This window comes from Glycine soja, chromosome 15, assembly GCF_004193775.1.
Source record: "Glycine soja cultivar W05 chromosome 15, ASM419377v2, whole genome shotgun sequence".
Classification (NCBI taxonomy): Eukaryota; Viridiplantae; Streptophyta; class Magnoliopsida; order Fabales; family Fabaceae; genus Glycine; species Glycine soja.
The window spans coordinates 6,273,552-6,296,664 of NC_041016.1; the positions used below are offsets into that span (position 1 = coordinate 6,273,552).

General features: G+C 31.3%; 4 protein-coding genes and 1 pseudogene across 5 annotated transcripts; 2 read left to right on the forward strand and 3 right to left on the reverse strand.

Moving 5' to 3' along the window:
* The first annotated feature begins 307 nt into the window (after positions 1-307).
* LOC114387492 (macrodontain-1-like) lies at positions 308-2,749 on the forward strand. The gene is made up of 4 exons (XM_028347687.1): positions 308-839; positions 1,674-1,903; positions 1,992-2,123; positions 2,222-2,749. The coding sequence occupies exons 1-4, from the start codon at positions 356-358 to the stop codon at positions 2,483-2,485; spliced, it is 1,110 nt and encodes a 369-aa protein (XP_028203488.1). The 5' UTR covers positions 308-355; the 3' UTR covers positions 2,486-2,749.
* Positions 2,750-4,231: 1,482 nt separating this feature from the next.
* LOC114386453 (olee1-like protein) lies at positions 4,232-5,898 on the forward strand. Its single transcript, XM_028346456.1, has 2 exons — positions 4,232-4,452; positions 5,235-5,898. The coding sequence occupies exons 1-2, from the start codon at positions 4,296-4,298 to the stop codon at positions 5,585-5,587; spliced, it is 510 nt and encodes a 169-aa protein (XP_028202257.1). The 5' UTR covers positions 4,232-4,295; the 3' UTR covers positions 5,588-5,898.
* Positions 5,899-8,247: 2,349 nt separating this feature from the next.
* Positions 8,248-10,230, reverse strand: LOC114387240 (dof zinc finger protein DOF1.5-like). Of its 2 annotated transcripts, none has more exons than XM_028347380.1 (2): positions 9,705-10,230; positions 8,248-8,874 (listed from the first exon to the last, which is right to left on the reverse strand). In XM_028347380.1, exons 1-2 carry the CDS (start codon positions 10,144-10,146, stop codon positions 8,777-8,779), a joined length of 540 nt encoding a protein of 179 aa, XP_028203181.1. In that variant the 5' UTR covers positions 10,147-10,230; the 3' UTR covers positions 8,248-8,776. The 2 variants fall into 2 exon arrangements, with proteins under 2 accessions (XP_028203181.1, XP_028203182.1); XM_028347381.1 differs by having other exon boundaries at positions 8,322-8,879; positions 9,705-10,229.
* A 5,898-nt stretch (positions 10,231-16,128) lies between these two features.
* Positions 16,129-18,818, reverse strand: LOC114388099 (annotated as a pseudogene).
* Positions 18,819-22,062: 3,244 nt separating this feature from the next.
* Positions 22,063-23,029, reverse strand: LOC114386645 (protein trichome birefringence-like 19). Its single transcript, XM_028346680.1, has one exon. The coding sequence runs from the start codon at positions 22,767-22,769 to the stop codon at positions 22,377-22,379; it is 393 nt and encodes a 130-aa protein (XP_028202481.1). The 5' UTR covers positions 22,770-23,029; the 3' UTR covers positions 22,063-22,376.
* Positions 23,030-23,113: the final 84 nt, after the last annotated feature.

Sequence of the window (23,113 nt, forward strand, 5' to 3'; positions counted from 1 at the left end):
TACGTAAATTGACATTTATTGGAAATCTTTATTAAGCTAATTATTTAGATGGAATTCTGGTTATAATTGAAAAATAAAATAAAAAATATTTAAGAAACTGCAATCTAAGTTTTGTATTTAAAATGAATTGAAGGTCATTGGTTTCTGTACAACGTGGATGGAATCATTCTCACAACGTAAAGGCTAGTTGCTAAATATAATTATAAGCAAATTGATCGAGCTGACGGTACATGTTACGATTGTTCATGGGGTTATTCACCATTCACTTACTATAAATACGTGAAATTGATCATACTTATACACAATACACATCAAACATTTGATTAACCAAATCAATATATAGTTTGAATAAAAAATGATGATTCCCCACACCTCAAACTTGTTTCTCCTTTTCTTCTTCATGACCTGCACCACCCTCATATGTCTGTCTTCATCAAGTTGTGGTATCCCAGACCAGTACAACTCAATATTGGGCCCAAACCTAGACAAGCTTCCATCACAGGAAGAGGCCATGCAACTCTTCCAACTATGGAAGAAAGAGCATGGAAGGGTCTATAGAGACCTGGAAGAGATGGCAAAGAAATTTGAGATATTTGTGTCCAATGTGAAGAATATCATAGAGTCAAATGCAAAGAGGTCATCACCTTCTAGCTACCTTCTGGGTCTCAACCAGTTTGCTGATTGGAGCCCCTATGAGCTCCAAGAAACCTATTTACACAACATTCCAATGCCTGAAAACATCAGCGCTATGGATCTGAATGACTCGCCCTGCAGTGCGCCACCATCCGTAGATTGGAGGCCAATAGCTGTGACTGCAGTTAAGAATCAAAAGGATTGTGGTAAGTTTTTGTTTTTTTGTTTTTTCTTTCCAGCAGTTTAGTTAGATTATTAATTCTACTGTACACGAGAACAAAAATTTATGACTAAACCTCACGACTAGTGGCTCCCATATCTTAATTAGTATGCGTTTGATAGACTGAAATGAAATCAAACTGAATGGAAATAAATTTTTTGAATTAAAGCAAAATTTAATTAAAAGTGTGAATCTGTCACCTTATTTTATTGTTCATTTCATTTTTAAAAACTTTTTTATGGTAAACAAACAAACTCTTGGCTTTGACTTTTGAGTTTCAACATCCTTGATATTTGATGTGGCATACTTAGTGACGGCGTATATAGTACTATTCTCTCTGTAAACTATTTTTGAAGTCAACTATTCTCTGTAATTAATAATCAGTTATTAAGTTAATATTTCGTATGGAGTTTTGTGAAATTTAAGATTAGTAATTAATCCTGGAAAATCAAATTGAAAGAATGAGTATTAGAATTAGAAGTTGAAAAACCTCAATTATTTTATTAACAATTAATAATATGAAGTAAGTTTTATATTTAAATTAGTGTATTTCGCAAATCACTATACTCTAAAAGTTTATAAGGTTGTTTGACAACAAAAAAGTTTATTTCGTACGCGAGTTATTAAAAATGAAAATAAAGAGTATTAAAGGGAAAAAAAATGCATGAAAAAGGTCATACAGTTGTTAACTTTACAAACCAAATTATTTTTATTTTATTTTATCAAACAAACTACTTAACGAGCTTATATGCCATCAAAATGTTTTACCAACTGGACACTTTGACATATAACACCAAAATAATGATTTTGTTTTTATTAGGAAGTTGCTGGGCATTCTCTGCCACCGGAGCTATTGAAGGAGCAAGTGCATTAGCCACGGGAAAACTGATAAGTGTCTCCGAGCAAGAACTCCTGGATTGTGCTTATAGCTTTGGTTGTGGAGGAGGATGGATTGATAAAGCCTTAGATTGGGTTATAGGAAACCGTGGCATTGCTTCCGAGATAGATTATCCTTATACTGCAAGGAAGGGTACCTGCAGGGCCTCAACGGTTGAATACCACTTCTCTTAGTTAACTTACTACTTCTCTTCATTCAATTTTTGAGTTTGTTTAACCTTTTTTGCTTTTTTTGAAGTAGATTCGAAACAGTGTAAGCATTGATGGATATTGTCCCATAGCACAATCAGACAACGCATTTATGTGTGCAACTGCTAAGTACCCTATTGGTTTTTATTTCAACGTGGTCAACGACTTTTTCCAATATAAATCCGTAAGTATATATCGTCAATGTTGTTAAGTTATCTACTTAATGTAAAATTAATGCACCCAAAGTCATGTATTAATTTTTCTTTTTATCTTCTCTTTCAGGGAATCTATGATGGTCCCAATTGTCCAGTGAGTTCTACATTTATAAATCACGCCATGTTAATAGTGGGATACGGTTCAATAGATGGTGTAGGTTTTTGGATCGTGAAGAATTCTTGGGACACAACATGGGGAATGTGTGGTTATGCGTTGATCAAACGGGACACAAGTAAACCATATGGGGTTTGTGGAATCCATGCCTGGCCGGCTTATGCCGCAACCAAATGTATTGGATCAGTGAACCCAAGTATAATTAGTTCCATTTGAGATCACAACACTTTTAAATAATTATAGGCGTCTCGAACATGTTAAGGAATAAGTTACTGTTTGATGTGTACAGAGTTTGTTGTGTGTATCTAGCCAAGCTTTCTTGATGCTGTTTTGAACACGCGAGTTCTCCACAGTATATACAAGGGTCTTAAGCATAAATAAATGAAGAAATATGGAACTTCTCCTCATTGATGTAATATATGTTGTGAAAATAAAACAGTTGTATTATGAACCACAGAATGATGTATGATGTTTTCTCAACTTGCATTCTAATTTTGATGTGTTGCTCTAACACAATCACAATTTATACTCTCAAAATTTAAATCTACGTTCCCACAATTGTCAACTATCTTTGCAGGAGTACTGTTAAAGTCTCAATTACACACTAGGGTGTGGGATAGAATTTCCCATTTTTTTTACTAGTAAACCCTCTTTCTTGAAGTTGGACTACACCTGACAATTTATTTATTTTTCAAATCTGGAACATAGTAGACATCACTGAATCACTGACTAGCTGAATTATGTCATTGATTTGAAGTCGAGTAAAAATGGTAGAGAACCACAAACATTGATTTAATTTATGTCAAACATTGATTTGTCAAACAAGCTTTGTTTGGGGACTACCTTCCTCTGCCTCTCCATCAACCGCAAACAGAACCTTTACCTTTATCTATATCGGCACCTTCAAAGCTTGTTCATCTCTTGTATCTTTTGACAATTCATTCTATACTCATTCTACTTTTGTAGCTGGTCTATTGTCATCCAAGTTGTTGGACTTCTCAGTTGAGCAAACATGGTCAAATCTTTTCTATACTAACAACTGATGTCATCTTTACACAATAAATCTTCATCTTGTTTACAATTGTAAGTGTCCAAGCAAAGCACTCATCCACTTTCTCTCCTTCTCTAATCTGAAGAATTTCAAACTCCCTTTTCAATATTCGTAATTGAGATCTCCTCACTCTGATATTAGGGTAAGATATTTTTGTTTCATTGAGTCTCAAACGCTATTGAAACTTTCCCTATCAAGAATAGTCTCCACAATGTTTCCGTCTCTGGCCCAAAACAGAACGTTTTTCATCTTTTATTATTCTATTGCCTTCGTTTGCAATATTTATAAATGTTTGAAGAAGTTAGGATTATATAATAAATATAAAAGTTACATTAGTTCCTATTAAAATTAAAGAATTTTTTTGAACTAAATTATTATATCTCTGTAATTGTTTACCATGTATGCATTTCTCAGAAAATAATTCTGTTTTTTTTTTTCTTTTTAAACATGTATTGCTTTTTTAGAGTGTACTTTATATGGATGGAGGGAGGGAAGGAAATGTCTGATTTTTCATGTTGATGTCAAATCTAAATATAAATACCTACGCAAATTTGGGCAAGTATGTATAATGGGCAAATGCATCACTTAATTATTAGAAATTAGGACTCTTTAGACAATGGTCAATGTTGTGTTATAGAAATGAGCAATGGGGTATGGTGGTCATTCATCCTTTTATTTAGCTGTTCTTCATGACTAATTATATATCTCACTTTTGTGGTTCTGATTGCCTAATTGACAATGCAATCTCAAAATAGCCCGGGAGTATCAAGCATTAACAAAGCTCAGAAAGAAGGAGAGAAAAAAGCGGGTCAAAACAACAATTTCAACCATCAACAAATAAAGGGATGAATGAGAACCTCACATTAAGCGGACCCATATTTTTTATAAAACGCAATCCTCTCTTCCTTGAACACAGTAGTACATTTTCCTCTGAACCAAACCCTCATCCAAATTAACCAGCAAGCGGTATTCACAATGGGAAAAGCTGCAATCATCATCCTTGCCTCCACCCTTTGCTTCTTATCCTTCCTAGGCTCTGCTTATGCCCGAGACCGCTTCATGGTGGAGGGCACCGTTTACTGTGACACATGTCGCGTCCAATTCCTCACCAAGTTGTCCGAGATCCTTGAAGGTACTTGTTTCATACCAATTCACACATGACACGTACATGAATCATTACTATACTACATTCACAAACGTGTATAATTTAAACTGCATTTTGTACGACATAATATGGTGTAAAATTGTCACCATGCATAGGCCAATTTTAAATTGCCATTGTGATTTTATACTGTGGTTGCTAGTTTTGTTTTTTCTTTTTCTTTTACAAAAGTGAAAACCCTAATATTATCATATAGGGCAATATATTGAGACCAATAGCTAAGGTCTACCTAGAGGATTAAGCTCGAATCACAAGAAATTTCACTCAATTACAGCTACTCAATTAATCCTTAAGAGTTAAGAGATATTCCTGTAGAGGAAAGTGGCGTGGGAGGATTCAAACCTACATCCATAAAAAAAAGACGGGAGTTCATACTAAATTCTTAAGTACCTGTATCAACATGTGTTCACACAGACAAACAAAATAGATACTATATAAGGCCACACCTTTAAGAAGTGTTGTTATTTAACAATCCATCTGGTCTTAAATATAACAATGGAAAAATGAGTCACACTAATTAAAAAAAATTAGATAATCATATATCAATTATTAAAATTTTTTTAATTTATCTTTCATTAAAACTTGGTATTAAAAATAGTAAAAAATCTTTGAAATTAAAACCTGAATTAAATAAAAAAAAATATTTTAAAGATTATAATATTAAATAGGGTAAGTTTAATTAAATGTATTATATATATATGAAAGCAAAATGGAGTATCTCTGATGAATAAATTAATGGTGTAATATTGAAGGTGCTACGGTGCGTGTGACGTGCTCACAAGTTGATAATGCGAAGAACGTGACATTCAGCAAAGAGGCAGTGACAGATGCTTCGGGGTCATACAAAGTGGAAGTGGAGGGAGACCACGAGGAAGACACGTGCGAGGTAACCCTTCTGAAGAGTCCAAGGCCAGACTGCTCGGAGATTGACCGAGAGTCTCACCTGCAACAGGCTGCCAGAATCAGCATCACCAAAAACAATGGAATAGTGTCCCCTCTTCGCCAAGCCAACCCTCTTGGTTTCCTCAAGAAGGACCGTCTCCCTGGCTGCGCTGACCTCCTCAAGGAGCTTGGAATCAACGAAGATGGCACTCTCTCCGTTTGAACAACAATACATTAATGGGATATAGCTATCGTATATCCCTCTTTTGTTAATTAGCTATCTAAGGAGCTAGGGCTCAATCTTCTCCTTTTCCTCTTTTTTTATATTTTAGGATCAAGATGTGAGTATTAATAATGCGTATGAGCTCGTGCCTTAGGGGGGAAGTTTTTTTCTAGACTTTTATCAAATCTCTCAAAGGATCCTCGGCCTTGTACAACTCTCACATTTTCTTATTTGCTGGAGTTAATCATTACTAATATCCGGCTGTTTCAATTCATTCCTTCTATTTCAGCCCTATAGAACAAAATTTACAATTAATATGACTTCTCATAACGATCTATTTGATACATTATTGTAAAAAGTCACACACACACACACACACACATATATATATATATCAACTAAAACATATAAATTTATAATTTATAATTAAATAATAATAATATAAAATGTGTTTATACTGACAGTATATTATATAAAAATCAATAAAATAAACTATCCATATAAATGTTATGACTATACATGCCCTATGTACAAAAGTTCGTTGCATATCTGGGTTTGCCCAAAAACACATGCATTTTTTTTTTCTCGACATGGGCTTAATTGATTCGATGGTCGTGTCTTACAGGAACTCATAAAAGCATGCTGGATATCCCTGCGCAGTGTATAGGTGTAGCTCAAGTGATAATTAGTTGAAAAGGGTTTAAGGGCCCTAGCTATTACCACCCACCTCACTGTTATTCAAACCTACCAAGACGTTGGCATTATTTATTTTGACAAAATTGCTCCATACAACATAAACATGCATTATTTCACACCCCCTACTATGTAATGGAAACAAGTTTATGGTGCATATATCTACCATGATACACAATATATGCATCATATACAGAACAAAAAAAATTGTTTTGTTGTGTATCAAAAGTATTATTCTAAATACATGCAATACAAACTTGTTTTCCTTATATAATTGGAAAAAAAAAATATGATTGTGTGATTTAGTATAAATTTTGTTTTTAAAGAAATTTAATTAAAATTATTTCTTAAACTATTTCTCGTAAATAACTCGGTATATATATGTGTGTGAATATGGAAGAAAACAAGCTAAAATCATCATAGATACACAATGCGATGTTGAATAACAAAATAAACAATAAAATACAAAAATAACAAATACAAGATATATAACAAAATACAAAACATGAATTCATCAAGGAGTCTTTCTCATTCTCTGTGTGCACATGCTCGTGAAGTGTCCTCCTATGTTTGCCTCAATACCTGCTCTATATCATGCTGATCGTCTCTCTGGATGCCTCAATTAGTTTGGGTGTCTGCCTAGCTAGCTACTGCAGCATGCCCACGAGGCATAGAGGGGAAAACCTCTTATTGAAGGAGAAATGTATGAATGAGACTAAGTGTAATTTCATATTTGTCAAATTTAATTAGTTTTAACACAATTCTCATAGATTGGGATACAACGCGTAATTCCATATTTTTCAAATTTAACAGTGATTATTAACTTGTGAAAGAATTGTGTTAAATTTCAGTATTAAAGTTTTTCACATGCTTCTTCCAACTGTTAAATCTGTTAAATTTTGACAAAAGAAAGATACAGTTAAATTTTTTTACCAGATTTTAAGAGATTGTAGTAGTAGCAAAACAAAATTTAGAGTAATGCATTAATATGGTAATTTTAGAAATTTCAGTAACTTTTTAAAATTTTAGAGACTAAATTTATCGATAATATTAATTTCATTAATTAATTTAATGTGTTATTCTAAAAAATTTGTATCGAAAAACGAAAATGGAGTTAAATCATAAGATGCAACGTGTAAGTTTTTGAGAGAAAAACGATTGTCTTAGTCACAAATTACAGCATTAGAGCATGCAAATCGAAGTTTAAGGAAGTAACGGAACCTATTGATAAAATACATGAACAAAATAAAATCTAAAACTTTTCGACGGACAATTTATTGTTATGTATACCGACTTTTGTTCACAAGAATTTGAAGCTTGTTTAGTAAATGTCTAATGGGTAATGACTCAGCATATATGATATGATCGAAAACTCACAAAAGGATATAAAACTATGTGCAATAATATGTTAGTAATTCATAAGGGAACCTGTAATTTAACATTATATTCCATTTCAAACAGTTGATCTAATATCAATAATATGTTTTGTCGTCATTTGATGAAGGAATGTGATTCCAGAAAGAAATTATTATTACAAGGAAAAAAAACATTTAAAATGACGGCGCTTATTTTATAAACCCATACATCTAACCAGATAAAGCATTATTAAGTAAATATAAAGTAAGTATATGCTTTCTGTATAAGTAATCGAGAGCAAACCAAGAAGAAAAGATCAACTAAGCTAAACGCAACCTAAATTAATTAAACTCTAAGATGTCGACGGTTAAGTATATAGCTTAATTATACAAATGGGCTTTAATGGTTGTTGATGCGATGATCTTTATTCAAAGAGAAGAAAAAGACAAATTCAACCTCAACTAAAATGTTTTTTTAGGATCAACTACAATGTTATTATAACAGTTTTGTATAATACTACAATATCATTAACGCATGCTGTCAAATCACAAAATGAATCTCATTAAATTATTTTAAATTATAAAAAAATAAAGACGAAATGCCCTTTTCAATTTGATAAATATTTGTTCATTGAAAATTTTCCACTTTTACGTCATTCTTATAAAGCATAATATTGGAATCTTCGTTTCATTCTGCCAAATTGGAAATTCTTTCTTGAAAGTTGATTTGGTAAGGTTTATTGGCCGGCCTCTAGAACAACCGCACTGTGTAGAAGACTGGGGTCGACTCCTTAATTATTGAAGAAGAGAGAAAAGGGGGAATAAATTAAATGCTTAAACGACAATTTGCACTCAAATATTCGTGTTTTGATGTTTACTTTTTCAATCCTCTATCTCTTTGTCCATTGACTAATATTTCATCTATATCTGCATACATCAATTTCGTGGATCGCAATCTTATGTCACAGCTATAATGTGTAACCCACTTAACCAATTATCCGCAGTCTATATTCATGCCTTAAAATTAACCTGCTTATGGACAATGGACATGAGCTTCGAGGAAAAAAAACCAATCTCAGCATCTCACGTCTCCTCATAGTTGAACATCATCATTTTTTTAGGTGTGTTCACATCTTAATTCTCAAGACACGCTTTGGTCCCTCGCTGCTGAAGTCCTTAATTTCTTGTTCATAATAATTCCAAGTTGTGTTTTCGTACATGATTTCATTGACCTTGATGCTGAGCTGCACAAACAAATAGTTCTTTTAATAAGATATTTTAGACCGTGCAATAAAAAAAATAGCTCTAGACTAATTAACGGTTCAAAACTCATTTCAAGGGGGAAAAAAAAAGTTCCAATAGTCTTTGAAGGAGTATGAGAACTCTCTTTTATATGAAAACTATAAATTTAAGTTATTTAATTATATATAAATGATTAAGATTAAAATTTAGTTAATAATTAGATAATTATTTAAAGAATATATATATTTTTAATATTAATTATTTAAATATAATCATTAGTTTAAGATTTAGTTCTAATAGCGAGAGCTCTCATCTAATATACATTAATATGTAAATATAATAAAGTAAACTAAATAAAGATTCACCAATTTCTCTCTATCTAAAAGTTAGATAATGATGCATGAACATCTCATATTAGTATGCTTTGAGAGAAAGATACAGGGGAGATAAGATAATCATGGTATAGTAATTACGAAGAAATAAATATTGAATAATTATTCGGTTGTCCAAATATAATTATTCCTCTAATGGGATAAAAAAAATTGGTTTAATTAATTTCTCAGATTTGTAGTAATTTTTTTAGTAAGTATTTCATGTTGCAATTTTTATTCTTTTAATCTTGCTCTCAAGAAATCGCCTAATGTCGTTTAAATTGAACGTGAATTAAACAAAGTATATGGCATTCGTTTCAAATGAAATTAATCAACACTTGACGAGTAAAAAATTGCAAGTACTATAGGAGCTAAAATGGAATGTTTTAAAGGAAAAATTGTTACAAGTAGCATATTTATCAAAAGTTGAGGAAACAAAAGAGCATGGTAATTAACCTCCTGAGGTGATTCTCTGGCGCTTGGCCTGAAAAATCTGGCGGAAATGAGTGTTGGGCATGGCAACGTGTCCCTGATTCATCTCAAACCTGTTTTCATCTTCAGAAGTTTCATAGGCACGCCCATCCATGAAGTCACCGGCTCCATGGCACGGTGACTTAGCCTTCCGGCGCCCGGCGCCGACCGCGACGTTTCGGAGGGCCCCACCAGCCGTCCAGTACCTCTGGCAGCTCTTGCAAAAATGCCTCGGCTGATTAACGTTGTAGTTGTTGAAGTAACAGAATTTAGTTTCCATGCTCTTGCATCTCGGGCAGGGTATTATCTTCTCTGCTCTCTTCTCCACCCTCTCATATTCGCTTCCTTTTTCTCCTTTCTTTACTTCCCCACCCTTCAATGTAATCAGCGCACCAAACAGCTTAATCCCTTGAGATTCCTCGCCCATTTCAGAGAGAGAGAGAGAGAGTTATTCTTAACGGAGAAGGTTTTGGTTGGCGTTGAGGGAGGAAATATTATTGTGGAAGCTAAGTGCTAGCTCATATATATATATAAAGCGAAAAGTGTTTGTTAGTTAGTATAATCATAAACCATGGCATAAAATCCATGTGGTACGCGCCAAAAACTATACTTAGGTGGGGTATAAAGTGCCTTGTCAACACTAAAGAAAAAAGAGGAAAACGTCTGAGGGTACTGTACAAGTAGAAAGCTTAGCCCATCATCCTTATTTTCTTGCAAAGTTACTTAATGTGACATGAGAGAGAAACAAAAAGTGTTTGATTTTTATCCCTAAAAATTAAATATAATAATTTATACCTCCCATTTAGTCTGAGTTGGACTACTTTAAGAGAGAGTGTGAAATATAGTTGCTTCTTTTGATAATTAAAATTATCATTAAGTGGACGGATCAATTAAAATAAAATAAGTGTAGTTTTTTTTGGTAAAAAAATAACTGTAATTTAATCAATAGTAACCTTTTCGAATTTTGAATATATAATTGTCTAAAAAGAAAATGAGATTCTTAATTTTTTATATGCAAACTATTTTACATGACAAATAATTAATTAACTAAAAAAGAATGTATAGAGATCAAAGAAATTTTAGGTATGTCTTTTTCTTTTTAAGATTTGAACTTTTTTGTCTAATACTTTTATTTGACAGTTTTTATTAATATAATTAATAAGTTTTATAATTAATTATGATTATTTTTCATTTTGTAAAAAAAATTAATATTTATCTTTTTAATGTAATTGTAATATATATATATATATATATATATATATATATATATATATATATATATATATATATATATATATTACTTAACTACAAATCTATTTTTATTCATCCACTGCAGTTAGTCTACGTTATCATCATGCAGTGCCAAAATGTCTTCAACGCGGGGCCAATCCAGATAGGTCGCTTGCAAAGTGTCAAAAGGTAGTGAAAAGAGGATGCATGTACTTGTTGCATAACTATATATATGTGTGTGTGTGAAAGAAAGAAGAAACTTGTTCTAGTGAAATTCTTCTGGTATTCTATTTTAAAAAGTAAGGTAGCTCAAAGATCTTACTAGCTAAAAAGTATTGCCTTTTATCTTTCCTATTAGTTTCCCTAAAATAATGCAAGAACAAGATTAAAGGCATGTCGAATATTAAGTTTGCTTATAGACGCCAATGGCTTAATGCAATGGTTCATTCTCCTATTTGGGTACAGTACCACATATATGTACAGAGGTCCAAAAGGATATGTACACGGTGAAAACTTTGAAGAAATGGACGTTCGCTTGAAAAATATATAGTTAACAAGATGATGTTCATAAAATTAGTATAGACAGATTTGTTGATTGTTTACACAAGTTATTTAGATGTGCTATGATATGCTATTTGAATCTGCCATTTGGTTGCTTCTCCTAACTCACTGTATTTGGCATTAGCCATATAGCTGATTTTCACTGGATCTAGAATTTTAATACCCAACCGCGTGGTTGGTTCTAAAGCATAGTGTCAGTTTTTTAACTTCTATTAATTTTATTTAACATACACGTTGGTTGGAGAAGAATGAATTTAAGGTGAGCAGAGATGAGTTTTATTATTTAACATAAAGTTGACTGTTCAAGTGGATGGATAAAATTATTATGATCACAAATTCTCTTTTCAGATAATTGCTTTGTGATCATCTCTGGGGTTTGATTTATATCCCTCCAGTCTCTTTTGTAATTGTTATCTCTTCTTTTTCTATATATTTGTGGGTTGCTGTCTTTGTGAAGTAGAGGGAGGAATCTGGTTGGAATGTCTACCCCTTCTTCGCTGCAGCTTGTCCCCGCCTTTTGCTTAAAAAAAAAAGTCTCTAGTTCAAAGATTAATGTTACAAGTTCTTAATCAGTAATCAAATATGTTAAAAAAAATACTTAATACAGTTGTTTATTTAAAACTGAGAGTTTTAATAAAGTTTAAATAATTTTGTACCAGTTAATTCATCCATTTAGTGATTAATCAAATTGATTTTGAATTGAAATAAATAACTTGTCAAATTTAAAATCAAATGAAAATATAGATAAATTTATCTCAATCAGTAGCATGCACCCAACTTAAATTAAAGCTATTAAAACGAAATCTGTTAGAATTGACGTGAGATTCTATCATTACATCTATACGATTTTCCTGCCTTTCTTAAAAGTTAAAACCACTTCTATCTGTTTGGTCAATTAAAATTCGTAATATTTCCGTGTCAATTTCTTAGCCCTTTATAGTATTAATCTTATTTTAATCAATACAAAAGCAGTGTGTGCAAAAATATGCAAATGTAAATCTAATAAAGACATACATGAGCATTCAAAGGAGAAAATGAGATAAAATATTTTTGGCTTACATATATTTTTAGTCTCACAAATTTGTGTAGAACTTTTTTTATTTATTAAATTAAAACTTGTATATATTAGCCTCTCAAATTTGGAAAACATTTTTTAGTCATTTTTAATTGATTTTAATACGATTTGGATGAACAATTTTGTGGCTTTTTTTATCGTATGAATGACTAAAAAAAAGCATTTCACAAATTTAAATGATTATAAAAAATAAAAATATTAATTTGAGAGATTAAAAACATATTAGATTCGCTAATTTTAATATTAATGTAACATGTTAGATTCGCTAATTTTAATAAAATTAATTATAGTATTGTGTATAATTATTTAACTAATTAATCTACTCAAAATCAATATTTGTTAATTGATATTTTAAAAATAAGTCTTACCATTCAGTTAGTATATGATCAAATCATATTTATGGTTTACATTGTAAAATATTTTTATATTCGCATCTAAGAATTAATTTATTGTTATTTATATTTTAAAAATGATATCTAAAATAATTTCCAACTAGTTGATAGTGTAGTACCTGCAATGTATGAAAAGTGAAACTTGAGAAGAAGAAAAAATATTCCTTGGAAGAAATTAAAATTGAGGTGGAGTATTTGCTTATTGGTCAAGCAAAAGCAAGCTTACAGTATGAACTATAAATAAGTTTGGTAAGGAGAAAGGAAATGACATTTTACAACGACCGTTCACATGCCCTGATCTGGTTTGTTGCAAATTGCAATGGGATAAAGATCATGTGCTTATCTCATGTGAACTGGAAAATAAGTAGTCTAGACATGACTTTTTGCGGCTTTTTAAAAGGTAGAAGAGTACATATGCGGGACAACGTACATATTATGCAATTAATTGGATGAAGATACATGTTCCTAATGGCATTTGGTATTATACAGTAACACTATTCCATATCACACCAAAGCCAACTTTTCAGGTTCCTACGGGGTTTGTTGCTCCCTTTTCCATCAAATAAACTTTTAGTCTGTGGGTCAAGTTCCCTTTTGGTACGCAACACTTAATTTTAATGATTTGTTATGCCGTTTCTCTACTAAAGTAATCTTTGTATTATCAATTCAAAAGTCATCTCATTTCCAACTCATTACTCTATTTTCTAATTATAATGCAGACAAAGAAGCAGCAATTTGCTTTATTCTATTGATTAAATAAAAAGCGCACTTTTTCTTTGGGGTGCTCTCGAAGTCTTTCTGTATATTTTTTTTGTCCCCTAAGTAAAAGTCATGCCCACAATTTAAAAACCAAAGACAATTAGAGCTTAATTCATATGTTTTTCTACTATAACAAGGGAACATTTTTCAGCCATTGTTGAAATCCGATCCAAAATCAAATTCATCCTTTACTTTTTCCAATTTGTCATTGCTATATTTTCAACTAAAACAAGGGGAGATTTTGGCACTGGATTTATTGTTTGTGTTCTTATAACTCTGAATCTTTCAAAATATCTCTCATGTTTCAATTAAGAGGAATGTTATTAATACTTTCTAATATACTCCTTTTAATATATTTTCTATCAATATATAGCTACAATTTATAAGAAATACAAAATCGTGGTGAAACTCATTAAATAAAATATGAGAGTTGAGACCCATAAATTTTATGATTTCTAATAATTTCAATCAAAACTAAAATATGTGTTTAAAAGAGTATTTTAAGAAATGTGTTACTAATATTTCTTTTAATTAATTGGTTTAATCAAAACACTCTAATATTTTACTTTTTCAATTTTCCACTTTTGTATGTCTATCCACGCACAGATATGTTTCACGAAGGGCCAATGCTATTGACAACTTAAAAAATTATTTTTATTTTTTTAATCTCAAAACTATAAATTAAATTAGATATAATGATTTATATTTATAGTTCTCATTTGATGATTTTAATATTTACATTTATAAGAAAAATAGAAATAAGGATCAAAATAAATAGAGAGAAAATATTCTACATTTTGAAAATGTAATATATATATATATATATATATATATATATATATATATATATATATATATATATATACTTTCAGTGCATAAATAAATTTATGTGTGTGATAAGTTAGTTGATTTTTATAATAATTACTTTTAAAATTAGACCTATCATAATTTCTAATTAGTTGAAAACATTTCTTTTACATTAAACTCGTAAATAATTGGGGGTGCCTGTAAAGTGCTGGGAGAGGAATGGGAGGAGGTGTAAAGAGGATGTAGAATAGGAATTTCACAAAAAAATACCAAGAAAAGGGGGTGAGAAGAGGAGGAAAGGGGAAATCAATAACAAGGGCCGTCAGGGAGGGTGCATTGGGGCTAAAGGCTCCTGCCTGAGTTTAGCGACTTTAGGTTAAATAAACTTTGGTCCAAGTGGCCCAACAATGTAGCATGCCACCTGCTCTACTTTTTTTATTTTTCTAAAATAAGATGTTACACCGTGCGTGTGTTGTTCTATGATTGAACTTCTTCGATTTTGTGTCTTTCAAAAAGTATCTTTTTTATTTATTGATAAATATTAGTCATTAATAGGGATGGATCCAGAATTTTTTTAATAGGAATAAAATATAATTTATAATATTATCACACAAAAAATATCACCAACTATCACAAATACATAATATTATGATACAAAATTTAAAATCTTTGAATATGTTTTATAATTTTTTTATTATCAATACTATAAAAAATTAAAGGAATGAAAAAATAAGATTAATATCAATTTATTTTCTTTTTTATTTCTTATATTTTCTTATATTCATTTTAAAATAATTCATCTTATGGGGTAATATTTATTTTTCTATGGGGGTAAAAAAAATTATTACACATACAAATAAAAAAATCTCGCGGGAGTAATTGTCCCCACTTCCTATAATCCTAGAACCGTCAATAGTTGTTAGTATTGTTAGTTTTTATTAACTAAATTAAAAGTAAATTTTATGAACTTTAGCTAAATTTGTACGTTTTTATCTCTCTTTTGCTAAAATTAAGTTGAAAGAGGGAAGTTAATTGCAGAAAAAGAAAACTTGGGATCAATTGATATCTAATCTAAGTAAAGATAATATGAGATTCGGGGAAAAATGATGATTAAGTATATATTTCGAACAAAAATTTTGACTAAAAGGGGGGGCGGGGGAGAAGAAGCATAATAAAATTAATTATGTATACTAAATTTTTCTACAAATTTATAAATTGTTTCAGGTTTACAAAATAAAATTATTATACACACTCGAGCCCAACATATATACTATATATTTGAAAGTTAAATTGAGAAAAAGGTTTACAATGTTTGGATTTTGATGATATGGAGCAAAAAGTCATTCCACGTATCAACACTCAACAGGTCCCGGCATGCACCAATGAACGCAGTCGTTGATGCTGACACTTCTATCCAAATTGTGGCCATATTTATGAGATCTCATAAGCATAACGGCAGTTATATTGGTCAACCCTAAACGCAAACCTTTCTCTCTGCAGCTGTGAATTCCTCCACTTGTGTCTGGTAAAACTCCTCCAGACCAGTGTTCTATTACAACCCCCACCTTTATTCCACTCCCCATTCTCAAAATGGTTCGGCGAATGACTCACCATAAACACCATCCCCTTGAACCCTTTTAGGTTTATAACGGTTCTAAAAGCCGTTCGGAATGCGTGTCTGTATCCGTACAAGTTTTGAGGATCTTCCATCAGGTTGTGGCACTTCTGACACCCGACAACTTGGCCGTTTTCGTAGAATGTCAATGGTCGGAAGAACCATTGTCCTCCTGAGAAAATCACGTAGTCGAAATTTTCAATGTGGCTTGCCCAAGCTTTATCTGCTTCGTCCACGTATATATAGGTCCTCGGCGTTGGAGAAAGATGTGTCGTTGAGGTATGTTTGGCTTGATTTGACTAGAAAAGGGGACCATAATATTGTAACAGTGAACTTATAATCAGCATAGTACCACCATTTGAAATATTTGTTGGCGTTTGATGTAATGTCCTCAGGACGAGCAACCTGAAAGAGTAGTTTTGCAGAAAATTGGAATCATATTCTTGCAATTGGCCAAAAACATTGGGTTACAACATACATATTTGCAGCATGATTAGCGAGCATATATGCCAAATACTCCTTAAAATATACTATTCTAGCTTTAATTTTAATTCGCAATTTATTTATATGTACAAATTAGTGGCGGCTAATTAAATTAATTTATAAAACTCCTACAACGACATTGATCCTTCTTGTATTATACGTACGAGTTGCAGATAGGCTGTGATTTGGCTGAAGCTTTTTATATTTTACTTCACTGTTATTCCAAAAAATATAATATACATATGAATTTTTTATTGATAAATATTAATTTTTGTTAGTATTATTAGAAATGTGACTTTGGGATTGAAACTCACAACCTTGTATCCTCACCACGTGCGTTGCCATATTTTAGATTAAAAAGAATAATTCTAAAATTCAAACTAGTTCCCAGTAAAATATCAAGTGAAAAAATCCTTAGGCTTCCCCTTTCATTTCAACCAGTTAATAATATTGGAAGGTGAATTAAGGTAGAATTTCACTTTTTTAAATAATAATTTTTTAATGAATAAGAAAACCTAAAACAACGATTTTAGATTAAAAAAAAATAAGAATTGTTTTATCTCTTTTTCTATTTTAAATTTCAAGGTAAAAAAAATACACTAATTTTTCGTTTGTTGGATGGGTGCGGTATTTTTAAATTTAGATAATATTTATAAATAAAAATAAGATATAGCAATATTATTTTGTTATTAATAATAAATATTGTATTGTAACATATAGAAATAATGAGATAAATTTTTTAAAATTTATGAAAATAAATTATCTAAATCAATACTACACCTCAGTATTTATATAAAATTATTAAGATAATATCATAAAATTTACCTTCATGGGACAGTGGGGCATATATCTTAATAACTTCCTTGAATAAGTAGTAATATTTATATAAATTTGTGTTTTCTTTAATAAATTTTAGTTAATAAAATAAAATAATTTTAAAAAGTATGTTAAAAAATATATTATAAGTATTTCTCTTAGTCCAAAAAGCAAAAAGTAATATTGATGAGATGTACTTGCACTATTTAGGAGACACAACAATGACTCCATCTGGTTTCTCCCAATTGAGTCTCCAACGAAAGCCATGTACTTTACCCGAACAACCTTCAGAAACTGTTTGGCATCAAACAGTGGAAGCTCACATTCGTCAGGCTTCCTTTGCAATAAGGCACCCAATTTCCCAAAAATATGTCGTAATTTATTTTTATTTTCTGTTTTTATTTTTTAAAAGTTATTTTTATTTTTTTAATATCATTTTTAAATTTATTTAAAATTATATTGTCACTGCATTTTTATTTTATTAAAAATAAGATTCTTATTTTCAACTGAAAATGAGATTTTATTATTTTTATTTTTATTCATTTAAAAAAATATTTTTACTGAAAATATTTTTAAAAATTCAACCAAATATATTTTTATCATTATTTTTTATTTTTAATAAAAATAAAAAACAAAAAATAATCAAATCTATCTATGTGTTTTCCAAAGTGCCGCCCTATAGATAAGAATATGATTCGTTTAAGTTTGTGATCAGAAGTAGTACCACCACCACGAGAAGCGTGAGTGGTAGAAGGAACAACCCTTTGGGAATGTCTCTTGCTGCATAATTGCTTTTCAAAATTAAAGTTCCAATACTTCAATTTTCATGCTTGTGATCGATAAAAATTTGAACTTAGAAAAAAAAATTACAACTGTGTTGAATAGCTGATACGTAGAAAATATTAATCTACTCCGAATATGTTTATATATAGTAGCTACCATAGTGTCGGTCCTTTTTCCTTAAACAAGGCTCCAATCCTAGCTTTAATTAATGGCGCAATTAAAAATTAATGAAATGAAACACTATATGATATTCATAAAATTTGTGATAGATAAGTTGGACATGTCTTGGTGATTTACATAGCAGCCATCTGTACCGAACTGCGTTTGGAGAGAAAAATAACGATAATATACTTGACACATGTAGAAGGAGAATATCGAGGATTTTGCCTGTACTTTTATATATTACGGTGTTTGATTTTATTTGATTAGGTTCTCTGTCATGTCACTATATTAATTAAACTTTGATTATATACTCAACCAACAAAGGGTTGACAGGACTTAATTTAATTTTTTATCCAACAAAGAGTTGATTAGTTTTAGGGGATAGTAACCATATGCATACGCGGATCTAGAGTCATCGTGACCGTAAAAAAATTAACGTTTGTAAAAGATAAAAACTGAAGGCCCCTATTTGAGAGTTAAGAGTCATATAAAAGCAGCAACGGGACATGAAGATAACTCGATCAACGTCCCGTGATGAGTTTAGTCGTTGAGTGTGGGACACTGGAGAAGGAAATAAAATGTCAGAATCATCCCACCAGTTCTCGTAACACTTACTTTAACTTAAAAAATGTGATTTAATTTCAATTAATTCGATGTAGAAATATTTAAGGCTATTAATAAACTTATTGGTACGAAGCCTATTTGGTTTATTTAAGAATTAAATTCATTTTTATTATATAGTCTATTTAAAATAATCATATAGTATTTGATTTTTTGGCACTAGTCTTTGTTGTTGCCTAACTACCGTTAGTTAACTACTAAGGTGCCTAATCGAAAGATGCCTCGGCAGCGCACTACATCATACATTCATGTCAATTTATAAAACTTTTATTAATCTCTCTAAATATATTCTGTTTTTACTTTAGATTCTCTAAACATACCCCCTTTTTTCATCTCCTCCCCTTTCCCCTTCCATTTTTCCGTGGTCATTGCAACCACCATCACCTTCCTCTAATGTGAATGACCCACATCCAACTCGATCCTTCACCTTCCTTATCAACACCCAAATTAGCTAGCTAAAGGTCATCTTCCATGACTTAGCTATTCTCGAATTTCTTTAAGTGAAGGTGAATGACATGGACTGGTTTGTGCAGGGACCCACCAAGGGAAACAGAAGGGTTCTAATAATATTTGGGTTTGTGGCGGAAGGTGGTGTTTTTTGAGTTGCTTTGAATTTGTTGAAATTTTTATACTTTATTTGAGATTGGAATCCTCTTTGAGTTGACATATTTGATCTAGAAAAATATTCTTACTTCCGTTCTCGTTTCTCAAAAGCATTATCATCTACATATGAGAGAAAAATATAGTTTTTCTTTTGCCAGCATTTTTGTTTTCCTAGCTACATGTTAAGTCCTGCGCATGTGGGTTTACAATTTACACTCATTGTAGAAGGATGCACATATGAAGGAACTTAACCAGAAGGGCATACCCGCAAGCACATGGATTGAGTGCCTATTGATATGTGATGTGTATAATTCATCCCATAATAATAAAGACCCATCTAATTTACCTTCTGCTAAAGAGATTGACCAATAAGTTTGAAATTTCTACTACTGTAGTCTCGGGGCAAGATAATTATGCTTGAAAAACAATATAATTTTGTTGAATATTAGGAACTGTGCTCTGTTAAGTTGGCCATTTAGTTGGTTAGCTTAACTTTAACCTGTGGTTAGTTCCTTTAACTGTTGCTAGATATATAGTCGTTGGCTTACATTCAGTTTTCTTCTTATTGTAACAGTCATTTAAGTTCATTGTAACCGCTTGTTCCTTTCAATGCAATTTTCTTTCTTCGCTCCAAATCTAATATTGAAGGCGAGGACATTATTGAAAAACAAGATTTATCCAATGGATTGGATAGCAATAATTAAATAAGCATATGTTTACCAAGTTCTCGAGCACTCAATTAAAATTAGAGTAAAATGTCATTTTGTCCCCAAAAGATTAAAGTCTTTTAATTTGGTTCTCCAAGATAAAAACTGTGAAATACACTTTTGAAAAATTAGTTGTTCAATTGTTGTTATAGATTCACAAGTGCACTAATTCGTCATAAGTAATAAAATTAAAATGGAAGTCTGAATATCGTATCTATAAAAAATTTGTTTATATTTATGTAGATGAATATTTGATTAAGAAAAAAAAAATTGAAAAGACTATAGAAAAATAGTAATTTAAACTGATAGAAAATTAAATCAAACAAGAGGAGAAATTAAAAAGAATTCAAATTAATTAATTAAAGACAAAAAGATGAAAAAAATTAAATATTATTATAGAAGAAAATTCAGAAGATGAGGATGTTGGAAACTTAGCCTACCAGAACTATTTTTTGATGTAATGTTAATGATTTTTTTCTATTTATAATTATTCCAATTTATAATACATCTACTAGTATACTCTAACTTTGGTCCTCCACATAAAAGAGCCTAATTTATCTATTTTCTCTCCCAAATCCCTTTGCATAACTAAAATATTAAATTACATTAAGAATAGAGATGTATAACAAGTTAAAAAAATATCAATCTATCCCTAGTGATGATTTTATTTAAATACACTTTCCCTATTCTATTAGAAAATAATGTTTTCCAACGTTATCCCTAAAACTTACCATGCATATGAGTGATCAAGTCACAAGCAATAATATTAAGCACAAGAAAAGATAATACAAATGTAACATTCATAAATAGATAGAAAAAAAATTACATTAAGAGTTATTGGCCGTCAAGTTTCTTGAGATTTAGCCTCACATTGTCATGAAAACTTTACAATTGCAAGAAGGAAATATTTAGTAAAGGAGAAAAATATAAGAAAGGGAATGAAAGGAAGGAATGTCTCTCAATGTTTGTTTCTCCTTCTTCTAGCCTTTGTCTTTTATAAGAAATTGTATTCTTTTGAAATTTTCATGTGTCTTTTCCTTCTTCTTACTTCTTCTTTTATAGGTGCAGATTAGCGAACTTATGAATTAATCATCTTTTCCTTAATTATTCTTACTTTTTTCGGCTTTATTTTACTCACTAAGCATCATAAATTCATTACTTTTAATATTCTTTGTATAAAAATTAGAATAATTTTAATTTAACAATTATTTACTTAAAAGGAAGAATTATGAGAGAAAAATTATAAATTCCTATATAATTTAACTCCAAAATATACTTATGATTAACGGTTATCATCGATGAAATTAGTCTTCCACACACTTTCATCACTAAACACTACACTAATGGAAAACAAGTGTCGCATTAAATGGCATGGTGGAAGTTCCATGGGCATGAAACACACATAAAATGTCATTCTAGATCATAATAAATAAAAGACCGGGGATGGAAAAAAACAAGAATGAGCCTCTGCTTCCTGCCAAACACCATTAGTCCATTCCATCTATAAGTCACTATTTTTCATAGTATCGAAAATGTTCTCGTAAATTTGTTATTGGAGACCTCAAATTTAGTTTCCAATTTGACTATTAGTACCTGCATGAAATTAAAAGAGGTGGTAATGACTTGGTGTAGGGCACCCGTCTCCAATAAATGAATGCGAACCTTAAGCTGATTCTACTAAATCCGAGTCACAACAACCCTAAGACCATGTTATATATATACACCCCAAAGTGCTATCAATAAAATTGAACACTAACCTGAGTTACATGAAAAAGCAAAAATAATAGCACCTTCACGGCTTCATGGTGCATGGTGTCTTAAAAAAACACCACCACAACCCAGAGCAATCTCGAAGGTTTATTTGGGTGTCAAATTCATCCCTTACAATTCATAATATATACAGATCATAATGGATTACCATTTTCCCCTTCCAATTTCATTACATAGATCAAAAACTCATTCCACGTATCAATTGGACCAGGCATGCACCAGTGAACACAGTCACTAACCGTCACATTCTTATCAACCACTTTCCCATATCTACTAGGATGCCCCATCAGGCCTCATTGCCATTACATCAGATATATCTATCAAACCAAACCGCAAACCCTTTTTCCTTGTTTCCTTTTCCGCTTCCTCAAACTCCTCCGTTTGTATCTGATGCAATGTCTCCAGAATATCCCCATTTTTATACACCCCTCTTTCTTCCATGGTAAAGGGCTTTGTTCTGTTACACATCCCACCCTCATTCCACAACCCATTCTCAAAGTGTTCCGGAGAGTGAGGCACCAAAAAAGTCAACCCCTTGAACCCGTTAAAATCTATGACAGTTCTGAAGGCAGTTCGGAATGCCCTGTTGTATCCGTAGAAGTTAAGCTCTGTCATGTTCTTCTCGCATCTTTGACACCCAACAACTTCCCCATTTTCATAGAACATCAATGGTCGGAAGAACCATTGTCCAATGGAAAAATCACATGGCCAAAATTTTCAATTACTGGCCCATGCTCTATCTGCCTCATCTAGATAAAGCTTCGTGGCTCTGTAGAAAGAACTAGCATTGGGATCAGCATCAACGGATTTGACTAGAAAGGGAGACCACAACATCGTAAAAGTGAAATTGTAATCAGCACTGAACCACCATCTGAAAAATATGTCGTTTTTGGATGTAAATCTGGCTGTAATATCCTCCAACCTGACAGTTTCAGTATCTAGAACTACCGCAGAGATATTTGGCAAGTAACGAACGATGAAGATTAAAACATATTAAAAAAATTGCTCTT

Coding starts and splice junctions, on each gene's coding strand:
- LOC114386645 (XM_028346680.1), bottom strand. CDS start 22,769: ATGTTCTATGAAAATGGGGAAGTTGTTGGGTGTCAAAGATGCGAGAAG.
- LOC114386453 (XM_028346456.1), top strand. CDS start 4,296: ATGGGAAAAGCTGCAATCATCATCCTTGCCTCCACCCTTTGCTTCTTA. Junction 4,453..5,234: donor GTTGTCCGAGATCCTTGAAG/GTACTTGTTTCA, acceptor GTAATATTGAAG/GTGCTACGGTGCGTGTGACG.
- LOC114387240 (XM_028347380.1), bottom strand. CDS start 10,146: ATGGGCGAGGAATCTCAAGGGATTAAGCTGTTTGGTGCGCTGATTACA. Junction 8,875..9,704: donor CCAGAGAATCACCTCAGGAG/GTTAATTACCAT, acceptor TGTGCAGCTCAG/CATCAAGGTCAATGAAATCA.
- LOC114387492 (XM_028347687.1), top strand. CDS start 356: ATGATGATTCCCCACACCTCAAACTTGTTTCTCCTTTTCTTCTTCATG. Junction 840..1,673: donor TAAGAATCAAAAGGATTGTG/GTAAGTTTTTGT, acceptor TGTTTTTATTAG/GAAGTTGCTGGGCATTCTCT. Junction 1,904..1,991: donor GTACCTGCAGGGCCTCAACG/GTTGAATACCAC, acceptor TTTTTGAAGTAG/ATTCGAAACAGTGTAAGCAT.